At 32.0% G+C, this 14,415-nt stretch overlaps 1 protein-coding gene across 1 annotated transcript; it reads left to right on the forward strand.

Moving 5' to 3' along the window:
- The first annotated feature begins 8,473 nt into the window (after positions 1 to 8,473).
- LOC107938652 (E3 ubiquitin-protein ligase RNF12-A) lies at positions 8,474 to 9,136 on the forward strand. Its single transcript, XM_016871873.2, has one exon. The coding sequence runs from the start codon at positions 8,474 to 8,476 to the stop codon at positions 9,134 to 9,136; it is 663 nt and encodes a 220-aa protein (XP_016727362.1).
- Positions 9,137 to 14,415: the final 5,279 nt, after the last annotated feature.

A 14,415-nucleotide genomic window follows, 5' to 3' on the forward strand; every position in this document is an offset into this window, starting at 1 on the left:
GAGAAAAATTTTATTACTAAATTATCTATACAAGCAATAATTTAAACTCAATCTAACACATTTAAAGAAAACTAATTATATTAAAAACCTACAAAATGGGAGAAACTCCCTCTCCGGTTGACTTTGTGGTTGGAACGAACTCTGCAAGTTCGAATAGTGGAGTGGGTAGGGCAACGAAGAAGGTTAGACGACGTATGGATGAGCCTTCAGATTCGACTTATCCGACTGTGGTTGGAAATGGACAGGCCATATAAACTGAGACTGTGAATACGACGAGGATATCTTATAAAACTAAATTGATGGGTGATCCGATGAGTCACAATTCGATGGTAGATTTAGAGGAAGCTTTTGAATTGCAGGATGGACACATGACCACGGTGCTAGTGGGTGGAGTTCCATCAATTACTCTCTCCAATTGTGTTTAGCAGTTTATAGCGTGAAAAATGGCCCTAACTGTTGTGGTGAAGGTATTGGGGAAGAAGATAGGGTAATTCATTACTTAATAATGTCTCTTCACTGTGGAAACCACAAGGTCAATTTCAATTGATGGATTTGGAAAACGATTTCTACCTTGTTCATTTCCAAGACAAGGATAATTTTGACAGAATTCTAATGGATGGTCCATGGGTAATCTTTGGTCATTATCTAACGATAAGACCTTGGCCCTCAAATTTCTCGGCTGCTAACACAGAAGTAGATAATCAAATTCTTTGGATAAGATTGCCTAGTTTATCAGAAGGATACTACTCGAAAATGTTGATTCGGGCTATAGGCCAAACAATTCGGCCGGTAATTAAAATTAATGAACATATGAATACAACAATACGAGGAAGGTTCGCTCAGTTGACGGTGTGTGTAGATCTCAAGAAACCTTTTATTTCTAAAGTTCGAATAAATGGTAAAATGCAGAGGGTCGAATACAAGTCTATACCAAATATCTATTTTACTTATGGTTTATATGGGCATCCAACTGCAGTCTGTTCAGGTGGGAAACCCGACGGACACCACTGCACTAGTTATGGAAGAATCGGATCTTATTAATAAGGTTGAAAAAGAATCATTTGGTCCTTAGATGTTAGTGGAATGAAAACAGAAAGAAAGGTTTAAAGGGTCTACAATGGTGGCTAACGGTGGTCAAGACACCTGATCAAATGGATCACGTCTCTCTATTCTGGAGGAGTGCGGGATTGATAGTGCAGTCATTAATCCTAGAGTTGATTCTATTTCTAAAGAAGGAAACAAAGAGGTTATGGTAGATTTGCCGAGATATGTGGAAGGGATGAATTCGAAGGCGGTTGATGATGGTGGTGGGGATAGGAAAATTGCCTCTAGGGAAAAAGAAAAAGGAGTAGCTGTGGCTAATGGACATAGGAAAAATTTACAGATATTGAGACCGAATAATAGTGGTCCAGGGCTTCATTTAAGTAAAGGTTTTAGTGGGTTAAATAATAGAGCAAGTTTGGTGGAATCGGGCTTTGATCGGCCGTTTGGTAATTTGAATACCCAAGCTGTGAATTCTAAGACGAACCTAGATAGAAATAAACACAAAGCCTATTGTCTTGTTATTGCATACGAATCAGGCTCTAGGAAAGAAAATGAAATGTTTCGGTTTGGTGTTACAAGAAATGAGAGTATGGAAAGAGCAGTGGAGGTCACTGTCGAGGCGAACATGCACCGTAAGAAACCACCTGATATCGGCCGGACGAATCATGATCAACCTATGGTGGGAATTTCGGAGGTTATGGAAGGTCATTCAAGCCATTGAAAATTCCTGTCAACAAAACAAACTGGAGGATCCATCGAATTCTTTGATGGTTGGTATGGAAGTAGAAATGAATCAGGATGAGGAGGTAAGTCGTTCATTCCTCAGCCATTAGTTTGATTGTGGGTTTCAACTATCTATTGCTTATGGTTATGGATTTTAAGCTAATTTTTTTGGAATTGTCAAGGAACAGGGCATCCCCAATTCCATAAATTTATTAGTGAATATAGAAAAGAGTTTAACCCTGATGTTTTTTGTATTTTTAAGATGCGAATTAGTGGTGAGCATGCTGAAGTTATTGTAAGGAGAATTGGTTTTCTGAACTCATGCAGAGTTAAAGCAAAAGACTTTGCAGGAGTAATTTGGGTTTTCTGGAAAGATACTGTACATGTTGAAATTCTTGATTTACAACCTCAAGCAATTCATATGAGGATCTGGAATACTTATTGTTTTTCTCAATTTCTTTGTACAACTATCTATGTTAGTCCTCAACCAACAAAAAGAAAAATGTTGTGGGAATATTTGGGTTCGTTGGCAGAACAAATTATTGAGCCTTGGGTTTTGGCTAGAGATTTCAATGCTATTTTAGATTCTTCAGAATAGATTGGTGGTGCAGGTTTGACAAGAAATAAATGTCTGTATTTTCAGGAATTCATGTTTAATTACAGCATCTACGATTTAGGCTTTTGTGGGTCACAATTTACTTGGAGTAGAGGGGGTATGTCTCAGCGGTTAGACCGAGCAGTGGGTAATACAGCTTGGTTCTCCTTTGCGCCGAATTGTTATGTTCGAAACCTTTATCGTCTAAAATCTTATCATCGTTCGATTTTACTTTATTTAAAGCCGAAAAAAGAAAAGAAGTTAGACAATTTCGTTGTTTGGAGAGTTGGATGTTACTTACAAATTTTAAAGGGTTACTTTTTTAGAGTTAGAGGAATGATGTTTCCGTGGTGGACAATTTGTATCAATTTCAAGTAGAGGTTCAAGACTGGAATAAGACAGTTTACGGTAAATCTTTCAAATAAAGTGCCAGTTAATTTCAGAACTTAAATGGGTCCAGCGTATTATGGAATTAATATACTCTCAGTGCCTTTATAACAGAGAGCTGGAATTGAGATTATAAGTGGAGAAAATTTTGCATCATGAGGAATAATTATGGTTCCAAAAATCATGTTCTAATTAGCTTGTAAAATGAGACAGGAATACCATATTTTTTTCATATTCATACATTGGCTAGATGACAAAAATAACAAAATTGTGGATCTCAAAATTGGTAGTGAGGAATGGTGTTTTCAGTCGACGAAGATTAAAAAACATGTTGTGTATGATGGTCTTGGATGTAGAGATTCGTAAGGCAGTGTTTGATATGGTGCCACTTAAATCACTTGGAATTTATGGATTTCATTTAAAATTCTACCAATCACAATGGGATGTTGTAGGGTCGACGGTGAGTAGAATGGTTTAGCGGGTAATAGAGGGGCATTCTTTGGATCGAAGACTGAATAAAAAATTACTTGTTCTTATTCCAAAAGTTCAATGACCTGAGAAGGTTTTGCAGTTTAGACCTATTAGTCTATGTACGATAGCTTACAAAATTATCACTAAAGCTATTGTCAACAAATTAAGATCGTTAATGATGTAACTGATTAGTCAAAATTAAGCCAGCTTTGTGATGGGCAGAAATATTTCGGACAATATTATTGTCACTTAGGAAGCTGTTCATTCTATGAAAAACTTTAAAGGAAGGAAGTTTGGATGATCCTCAAAATTGATTTAGAAAAGGCATACGACAGATTAAGGTGGGATTTCTTAGAAGAAACGTTGTCTGTTGTTAGTTTTCCAACTACTCTAATTCATGTTATCCTTAACTGTGCGTCTTTATCATCTTTTCAAGTTCTTTGGAATCGAATGATGACTGAGGCTTTCGAACCTTCTCGTAGTATCCGGCAAGGGGATCCCCTATTACCCTATTTATTTATTCTATGTATGGAGCGGATGGGGCAACTAATCAATGAAACAGTTAATCAAAAAAGATGGGTTCCATTGCGATTGTCTAAGAAGGGGCCGAATATTTCTCATTTGTTTTTTGCAGACGATTTGTTGTTATTCTGTGAGGCTAATTTGAGGCAAGCTGATATTGTTACTAATATGCTAAATCAATTTTGCTACTACTCGGGACAGAAGGTGAATAAAGGTAAATCCCGGCCCAAATCTTTTTTTCACCTAGTGTTCCAGATGAATTATCTTCGGCTATTTGTAGGAAAATGGAGTTTGTGTGCACTGATGATCTAGGGAAGTACCTTGGCATGCTGATTTTACATAGGAGAGTTGATATTCATTCATTTGAGTTTGTTGTGAATAAGGTCTATGACAAGTTGAATGGCTGGGTTGCAAAGAAGCTTTTGTTGGCCAATTGGGTTACGCTAGCAAAAGCAGTACTCTTGTCTATTTTGAAATATTTCATGGCAACGGCTCAGATGCTGATTTCGGCCTCTAGAGAAATTGAAAAGTTGGCTTGGAATTTCATTTGGGGATCAACGGTTGAGACGAGAAAACCGACATTATTTTGTTAGGATGTTTGTTGTACTTCTATGGCTGTTGGTGGGCTTGGTATACGTAGCTTGATTGACCAAAATAAAATTTTCTTATTGAAATTAGGATTCCAGTTGTTTATGAAGACAAAAGCCTTATGGGTACAAGTTGTAAGAAACAAGTATAATTTGTGTGGAGTTTTACCAATCGGTATTTCAAGAAGTAATTGTTCTTCTTTTGGAGGTCGCTCATGAAATTGTGGGCAAAAGTATTGGACAAATGTTTATTGGGCAAAATGGGATAGGTGTCTGGTGAATTTTTGGAATGACATTTGGATGCCTCAGGTGGTAATTTTGAAAACATGGCATACTAGAGGGTCAAGTTTGGATGATGCTCTTCGAGTTAGTGATTTGGTGGATGATAATGGTAATTGGGATTGGGGCTATCTAAGAAATTTACTTCCTGACAGCATTGCTTTGCAAATAGGCATAGGAGTCCCACCTTTGTTAGATGTTGGGCCAGATTGTCTTGCATGGAAATGGGTGACTAGGGGGATGTTCTCTGTATATAAAACTTATAAAGGACTGATTTGGGTGTCAATGCACATACTTAGAAAATGATCTGAAAAGCAATAGTGCCTCAAAGAGTTAGAATGCTCATGTGGACTCTATGGCATGGAAGAATTTTGACTAATGATGAAAGGGTAATGAGACACTTGACAAATGATAGAAGTTGTAGGAGGTGTAGCCATGTTGATGAATCAGGTATTCATGCTTTACGTGATTGCAATTTTGCTAAAGCGGTGTGGTTGTCAATTGTGCCAAAACATAATCAGGTACAATTTTTCTCCTTTTCGCTTTAAGACTGGTTGTTGTAGAATTTGCAAAATATAGGTAATTATAGGTATCATGATATTGAATGGCAAATGTTCTTCCCAATTATTTGTTGGCTATTATGGAGAAATAAGAACATGTATTTGTCTTCAGTAGGCCATAGTTGTGGGTAAGAAATTGTGGATACAGGCATAAGTTAGGCAAAAAGTTACAAGTAGTTGAACACGGCATTATTGCATGATAATCCAAGGGTGACAACCAACCAGTGGGCATGTCCGACTAGAGGATGAGATAAACTTTATCTAATTAAATTGAATTATTTGATATTCTAAAGTCATAAGAATTATTTATCCTCTTTATCGTGATACATAAAGGTTTTGTTTGGACTTAACTCTTCGTAGTTGTTGATAAACATATAAATTGTTCAGAAACAAGCTCTTTAACCGTACTAGAGAGCCTAATTTGACATATTAAATTACGATAGATCAACCCTAACCTACTTGTAGAGACTAAAACTCTACTGAAGATGCACCAAATAATTTCTTTTTGATTAATAGATAAAGATTCAATTTTTTACAAAACCTTAAAATAAAAATGAATTCTTCCATAGCAACATGAAAGTCAAGCAAGCAAATGTCTAAAAAAATAAACCATTACTCAAACTCCAAATTCACACTTTGAATTGAACAATAGAATTGTATTAATAGCAGTAGCAACAACAATAGTAACACACATTAATTCACACTCTGAATTGCGGTAGTAGAATTGCAATAGTAACATACATTACTCCCCTATTTTGCAAGATTTTTAAAATTGGATTGGTGGTCAAACTAGTGGTTGAATGGGTCAGGCCATCGATTTGTCGGTTTGATGTTTGATTAAATTAATCATTCAAAAGTTTATAAAAAATTTAAAAAAAATTACATTAGAAATCCAATTCAACTAGTTCAATTGGTTTTTTACTCAATTTAATCGATTCATATTGGCTCTTGATTCTATCACTCCATATGGGTTCTCAAGTTAACCAATTCAATGTCCTTTTCTAGATTGGTATCCCAACCAATTCCCAATTCAATCAGTCCAACCAACTATTCCGATTTAATTGAAAAATCTAGCCATTTTATCAAAAATTCAAGTTAGTTGTGTCAAGAGGTGTGCCAAGCTCAAGTGGCACATAATCTTTAGATTTCATAAAATTTTCAACCCATAACATAATGAACAAGTGAGTCCAAACATATGAAACTACTTCCGCTCCCATCACAATGTTTAAATAAAATTAGCAAGTCAAGTTCCAAGCAATATTAGATCAATGATTCAATATGTAATCAGGTAAGCTACAAAACAACCATAAAATCAAATGAAATTCACTCCCCTTGGCAACAAAATTAATGCAAGTTTATTGTAAAACTTGATGCACAACTTGTAGTACCAAATGTTCTAAGACAATATGTAACAATTCAATTTCTCTCATTTGCTCCTTTTTTCCCCTTGTCAATTTACATCAAATTCATTAAAGGGAATAAGATGAGATATTACATCATCACAACAAGAGTTGTAATTTATGGAATAATATGGACATTTTCCAGAAATATTCATGAAGATCGAAATGTCTTCAACATGATCTACCTATGTTGCAACGTTGTGTTTCATTCAAGCATCAATCTTTTATTAATCTTCAAAACTGATATGTGATTGGTTTTTTCTCACACTTTCTTGTAAATTTTTCAACTCGTGGTTTGTCTTGTGGAAACACCTTGTGCCTTCTAAAATCATTGAGGAGCTTATAACATAAAGGTCTAATATGACCTGCAACACCACAATAATAACATATAGGTTTACCTTTCAACTTGTTCCATACTTCTTGTTATCGAGATATTACCCTTTGAGATGTGACAACATGAGATGAAACATTCTTGGTATTTCTCCATATTCAATCATTGATCAACCTTTTAAAAAGAGTCGAATTTGACCATCCACATTTCAAAAAGAGTCGAATGATTGTTTTTCTAATGAAAATACTAACTAAAAAGTTAAATTTTTAAATAGTATAATTCAGATGGCAATCCACATACAAAATCATTTGAATCGAACAAATAGATATAAAGTAGCAAAATATTTTTTTTCTATTGAAAACTTATACTTCTATATGATTTCAAAATTTCATTTCGTTACTATTAATTTTACTTATTTGTACAAAACTTAAAATTTGTTGATGTTAAATTACTAGATTTTGTATTGTAATAGAAATATTTAAGTTACAGCATTAAATCCTCTTAACTTTTTTTATTTACAAATTTTAATCCAATCATTCAAAAACTTTCAATTTAACCTGTTTATACATGTCATGTGTTCAACTAGATAAATTTCAAAACAAGCCAAGTTGATATATATATATGACTGACGTGGCATATATTATTGGACAGAACTTTGAATAAAGAAAATATTAATGATCTCAATTATTACATTTTAATTCGATCAAACATCCCTAAATTATGATTTTTATTTTAAATTAGTTCTTAAACTTTAAAATATTCTAATTTCATTCTTAAACTATCGATGTTTTATCATTAAGGCATTTTTATTACTAAAATCATTATTAGACATCATATGTCATGTGTCATAACTTTAAATTTTTTTAAAGAAAACTAAATACTATAAAAAAGGATGTCATAAATATCTTGGTTTTGAGGTTTTCAAAGTTTTTACAGGTGTTTTATCATTCACTCCCACTTTTTTCGGTTTTACTTTATTTTCAGTTTTTTACTTTTAAAAATTATGTGACAACTTTTACTTTTCTTTAAAATTTTTGTTTTAAGTTATGTCACATAATATTTCATGTGTCATTTAATAGTTAAATTAACGATTTTAATAATGGAAGAACTTGATTGATATAATATTAATAGTTTGGCTATGTAATTAGAATACTTTAAAGTTTATAGACCAATTTAGAATAAGGGTTTCATGTGCAATTAATTATATATTTTTTTAAATAGAAGGATTTAATGTTTTTTACTTTTTAATTATGAGGACTAAATATCAAATATTTCTAAAGTACAGGGAGTAAAAGTGATTTTAACCAAGTATTTAAGCAGGCGCAGACTTTAGTTTGGTTTAAGAAACTGAGCGGTTTAGCCCAAATGAATGGGCTTTGTCTTCAAATGGCCGACAGCAAGAAGTTAGAAAACCGCGTAAACGAACATCAAATCATTGGTGGATGCCGGGCCGACTTGTTTCTTATAATAATTCGTACAAATTTCCTCGTTACCCACTTTCTCAGTGTTCACTTCGCGTTCTTCCCCGCAACGCATTAATTTTTTATTCTTCTAATGTTTCTCTCTAATAAATAATGGCAGAGGAACTCAACAGCTTCTCTCAAATGTATCTGGACATGAACATGGAAGTCCCACAACTCAAACCTTTTTCTTCTTCTTCTTCTTCTTCTTCTGCTGTGTTTGAAATCGAGGTTAAGGCCACGTTTATCATTGTCGATGAACTGTTTGAGGAAGCCGGGAGGATTCTTTCTCAAGTGACACACGAGTTTCCTTTCGACGACTTGATTAACGACGGCAACGGTGCCGTTTTAGACATGCTTAACTCTATGCGAGTCCCGGTTCAACAGTCCATGGTGGAAGAAATAGCAACCACAGCAGTTCGCTTGGCGGCGGCTGCTAGGGATGCAGATGGGAAGGTCTTGAGAATGGAAGTGGAGATTGAGGCTGTTGTAAATGAAGTGCCTGACTTTGGGAGTGATGCTATGGATATCGAAGATGATGATGACAATGAAGGGGTGGCTATGGAAGTGGTGGCGGAGAGTGTGAGGAAAACGGTGGTTGAAACGGCGGAAAAAGATTGTACGATTTGTTTGGAAGAATTGGCAGTGGGTGGCGAAGCGGCTCGCATTCCTTGCTCGCATGTTTTTCACGAAGCTTGCATTGTAACCTGGCTAAAGAAGAAGAAATGTTGCCCTTGTTGTCGTTTTGATTTCTCTAACTTGAAAAGTGAAGTTTAGGGGTTTTAATTTTTTTTTAATATTAGTTTTAATTATTTTAAGAAGCTCCTAATTTTGCTTTTTCTTTGAAATAATTCCTAATTGTAGGAAATTGTTTCCGAAGTGTAATTTCATAAGTTTTATTAGAATAAAGTGATTTTAATTATGATTTTATCCATGCTAAGCTGAGTGATACTCAAATTTGAAGAAAATAATTTTAAGAGACTTTATCTTTTATTTAATGGGTAGATATAGTTTGATTTTAAATTTTATTAAAACTAAATGTGATTATTGAATATTGAGAGATGTTAGAAAAACGTATATTAAAATTACGTTTTTATCACATAATTTTTAAAAATTATTTATGTAATAGTCATTAACGTTGTCGAGTTGTAACAAAAATATATATAGAAATTGATAGCTATATTATTTTTGTGTATAATAAATCTAGATAAATGGATGTCAAGATTGTTAACAATAAAGAATAACAGAGTTTTAAGTAAAGTAGAAGAGATGAGAGTAAGTGAAAATCTTCACATCAACTTTATTCAGTAAGGGAACCTATAAATACGCAATACATATAATAGATGAAAGCTAAAAATTAGCAACTAGAAGAGAAAATTGGAACTGCAACCTAATAACTAGGAAAGTGATTGCATGAATAATAACTTCCCAGGGATTATGATATTAACAATAAACTAGAAGATATTATTAGTTTTACTTAACATTCCCTCCCTTAAATTGGAAGTTTCTAAAACATAGATAACTTCAAAGGTTTGATCATTATATTGCTAATTTGATCTTCACTTTTGCAGTAGCAAAAATCTATTGTTCCATCTTTTGTGAGATCCCTTAAGAAATGAAACTTCACATCTATGTGCTTGCTTCTTCCGTGTAGAACGAGATTTTTTGAAAGTTTAATGGTTGAGTTATTGTCTCAATAGATTGCAATAGCTCCTTCGTTTTTGAACTGCAAATCTTCAAGAATTTTCATTAAACAAACCGCTTGACATGCACTTGAGAAAGAATCTGAATTTTTTATATGTTTTATCACCATGTTTTTCCGCTGTAACATTTTGAGCCCGCCAAAGTTGAGATGCCCTTGGTGGAAATGCCATAACCAAGCCTCATCCTTCACTTTTGCTAAGAGACATGAATGAGTGAGACTTTGGAGATACAGCAGAAACATCCGATTTGATGTCATGTTCACCTGAGCGATTAAGCACAATTTCTCATCTTGAATTCTGTATACTCCATTTTTAATGAAGACTTCGTACCCCTTCTCTTGCAACTGACCCACACTAAGTAAGTTGGTCTTCAAATCTGGAATGAAGAGAACATTAGAAATAGTGTGGATAATTTCTCCTTTGGTTTGAAGAGTGATTTTTCCTTTTCCCATGACAGCTCTTATTCTGCAAAATTAGTTGATTCTTCCCTATTTTGCTTATTTAAATTATTTCGACATTCTAACTGATAATAACCATACTTGTGACACCTATAAAACTTTTGACTTGTCTACTGATCTTAGAAGATTAATTGCTGAGTTACAGCCTCCTCGTTCGCGTCCTCTTCCTTAAATTTGACTTTCTCGTTGTCGTTGTTGCTGTCGGTGCCATTGATCGTTACTTCTCTCCTCTTTACTTCTGTCTTTACCTCCTTTAAACATTGAGTGATTACCTGTTGAAGCTTTCAACACTTGCTCCTCATTGTCTTGCTGCTTAATCTTTTGTTCATGTATTAGTAAAGAGCTTTGCAGCTCACCAAGTGAGAGTTCATTAGTATCCTTGGATTCCTCAATTGCATAGACAACAAAATTGAATTTTGGTGTCAAGGATCTGAGTATCTTTTCAATTATGATGATATCCTCTAACTTGTCGCCGTACATCCGCATCTTGTTGATGATTGCCATGACTCATGAAAAATAAATTGTAATTGACTCACCAGATTTCATCTTAAGGTTTTCAAACTTCGTATGAAGTGTTTGAAGTTGTTGCCTCTTTACTTTTGTTGAGGCTTCATACTTTTGCTTCATTGAATCCTAGATCTTCTTGGAGGTGTCTTTGCAAAGATTGGTCTCCAAGATTGAACGATTGATAGCCTGAAACACATAATTTTTAGCCTTCAGATCCTTCAGTTTCATTCCTTCGATTTATGTCATTTGTGCGTTTGTCATTGTTGCTGTTAATTCTGGTACTCCATCCGAGACAACTTGCCAATATTCTTTTGATCTCAGAAAATTCTCCATTAACATTTGCCAATGGTCATAATGACCATCAAAGCGAGGAATCACTAGTTGTACAAAACTGTCAGAGGCCATTAGTATTAAATAAAACCAAGCTCTGATACCACTGTTAACAGTAAAGAATAACAAAGTTTCAAGTAAAATAGAAGAGATGAGAGGAAGTGAAAATATTCACATCAACTTTATTCAGCAAGGAAACCTATAAATAGGCAGTACATATAACAAATGAAAGCTAAAAATTAGCAACTAGAAGAGAAAATCGAAACTGCAACCTAATAACTAAGGAAGTGATTGCATGAATAACAACTTTCTAAGGATTAGGATATTAGCAATAGACTAGAAGAATTGACATTATTACTTTTACTTAACAAAAATTTAGATAAATCTAGACGTCAGTTTGTCTAAATTTATTTTAGACATACATTTTTTTTAATTTTATATTTTGATAATTTAAAAAATTATAATATAAAAAACTTTATTTTTTATTTCACATGCATAATTAATATGGACAAACAGATGTTCTGATTTAGATGAATCTAGATATCCATTAGTCTAGATTCATTTTGGACGTGCATTTTTTTAGTAATTTTATATTTTTATAATTGTAAATAATAATAATACAAAAAAATTGATATTTATAGAAACATTTCTATATATTTTTAGAATTTTATAGAATTTCATGTTTTAATTTCTAAGAGTACAACATATTTTCTATTAGATACTAGATAAACGGATGACAACAACTGTGTTGCTCCTAAAAGATTCCACCTTGATGTCTAAAGAGGATCACCGCCGAATATTGAGAGGAAGGGTGCGTTCATTTGTACAATGTAACATCGCCGATTCGACTTTTTAGAATTTTATGATTTGTTTTAAAAACGTATAATTATAATTTTAAAATTTCTTTTATAATTTTAGCAAATAAATTACCAATTTTAAGATTTTTTTAATATTTTTATATTTGAATTTTTTAGAATAATTGTTAAAAAATATTTAAATGTATTAAAAATGATATTTTAGCTATAATTTAAGAGTAAAATTAGTTATTAACCCATCGAGATAACGTATCATATTATCATTTTATTAAGGAAGTAATAAATGAATAACCAAAATGCAAGAACTTGATAACGCGACTAGTATGTAACTTTTGAAAGTTGCATGTCCAAAATGTAATTTTAATCAAAATTTAGTGACAATTCATGTAGTTTACAAAACTTTTATTACTTAAATGAGCTTGTTTATGCTTTTTTTTTCTATCATTGTTAAACTACTCATAACTCTCCCGGATCATTAAATTGGAGGATATATTAAATTTATTTATATTTTACACATCAATTTTCAAATAAATAAAGATAGTTATTTTATTTTATTTGAAAAATCTAATTGTTAAATATAGATTCACTATTATAAAAATATTTAAAGCCAAGAAAAAGTAAAGTTCAATATGTAAAACAAGTAAGCTTAAATTAATATATAATTATTAAAATTAATAATTTAATACAAAATTATAAATGATGAGTTGAAAAGATTATTTATACTAAGAAAAGCGGTTTAAGAATTTAACCTTAAAGAGTTGAAAATTGAGTCAATGGTTGATTTATGATGCGTACCTCATAATCTATATAATTATATATAAAGTCACGTGTAACACTATGGTTCATTTTTTTCATATAAAAAATAGTTAAATTTTAAATTTTTTAAAATTTGAAATTTAATTTATATATTTTAATTTTTAATATAATTTAGTTTTTAGTTTTTTATAATATTATTAATTAGTTTAAATAAATAATAAATTTAATATTTTAATTAAAATGTTACATGATTTTATATAATTTAAATGTTCATCGAGATTAACCGTGGTTTTCAATTTCTTTTACATTTACCTTACTTTTTTTTCTCACATTATAAAAATAAATGGTCAAATTTTAGTTTAGCCCATGTACTATATTGAAACTTGAGATTTAATCTATAAATTTTAATTCTTTACATCATTTGATTTCTCTACTTTTATAACGTGAGTAGTTAGTCTAAATAATTAATATTGTTAACTATTTAAATCAAAATCTTGAGGCAAAGTTTTCTTAAAAACATTATTCTAATAGGAAACAATTATTTTTTATCATGACAAGTTTAAATGTGTGTTATTAAGAAAAAAACCTAATCAGCATTTTCAACATTATTTTATTATTATATAAGTATCGAGTGAATTTTTTTTAATTTCAAAATATCACATTAAAAAATTTAATAGTGATAACAATTGAACTTAAATTTTTAAATTAAAAAAGCAGAAACAATAAACTTTTAAAAGTAAAAATTTGAGGGACTAAATTCTCAAAATACAAAATATATACAAATTTAGAGAAAATTTTAATATTCAAAAGTTTTACTTTATAATTTAACAAAAAAATAAATAATCAAACTATTTCTTAAAAAATTTAAAAATCAAATTTAAAGTTATCAATCTCAACTTTAAGGTTAACCCACCAATTAATTTACTACAAAATATTAAAAAAATAAAGAAATCATGTGAATAAGCCAATGTTTAGAAAAATGATAGGAATAATTTTTTTTATAAAAATACCTCCAATTAAAAGCGTTTTCAAATAATTTGCAAAATAAAGCTTCTAACATATTTCTGTAATTTTTCCAAACATTAGCCTATTCACATAAATTTTATTTTATTTTTTGGGGATTTTTTTAGTAAATCAGTCAACCCACCCACTCCCTCCCAAACTGTCTTCAATTAAGCCCCCTAAATTAGCAACAAAAGGTATCTGAATTTAGCGAATTTAAACTTTGGAAGTATCCAAAAAACCGAGGGTGGAAGTACCCTTTCTTCAAGCCTTTTAACTCTAAGCGGAAAAGTGAAAGCCGAAATCCTGACTAAAACAAGGAGAAAACACCCCACTAATTAGATCGTGTAAATAAACGCGCCACATGAATTGGACCTAACGTAAAAACCCATCGCTTTCACTAGGTTTATACTAACCACGTGAGTTAATAACGCGTGAAAGCTCACCCATGATCTTTGCTGTATTTAAGCATTTGGTCAAAAGAT

The sequence above is a fragment of the Gossypium hirsutum genome, chromosome A02 (genome assembly GCF_007990345.1).
Source record: "Gossypium hirsutum isolate 1008001.06 chromosome A02, Gossypium_hirsutum_v2.1, whole genome shotgun sequence".
NCBI lineage: Eukaryota > Viridiplantae > Streptophyta > Magnoliopsida > Malvales > Malvaceae > Gossypium > Gossypium hirsutum.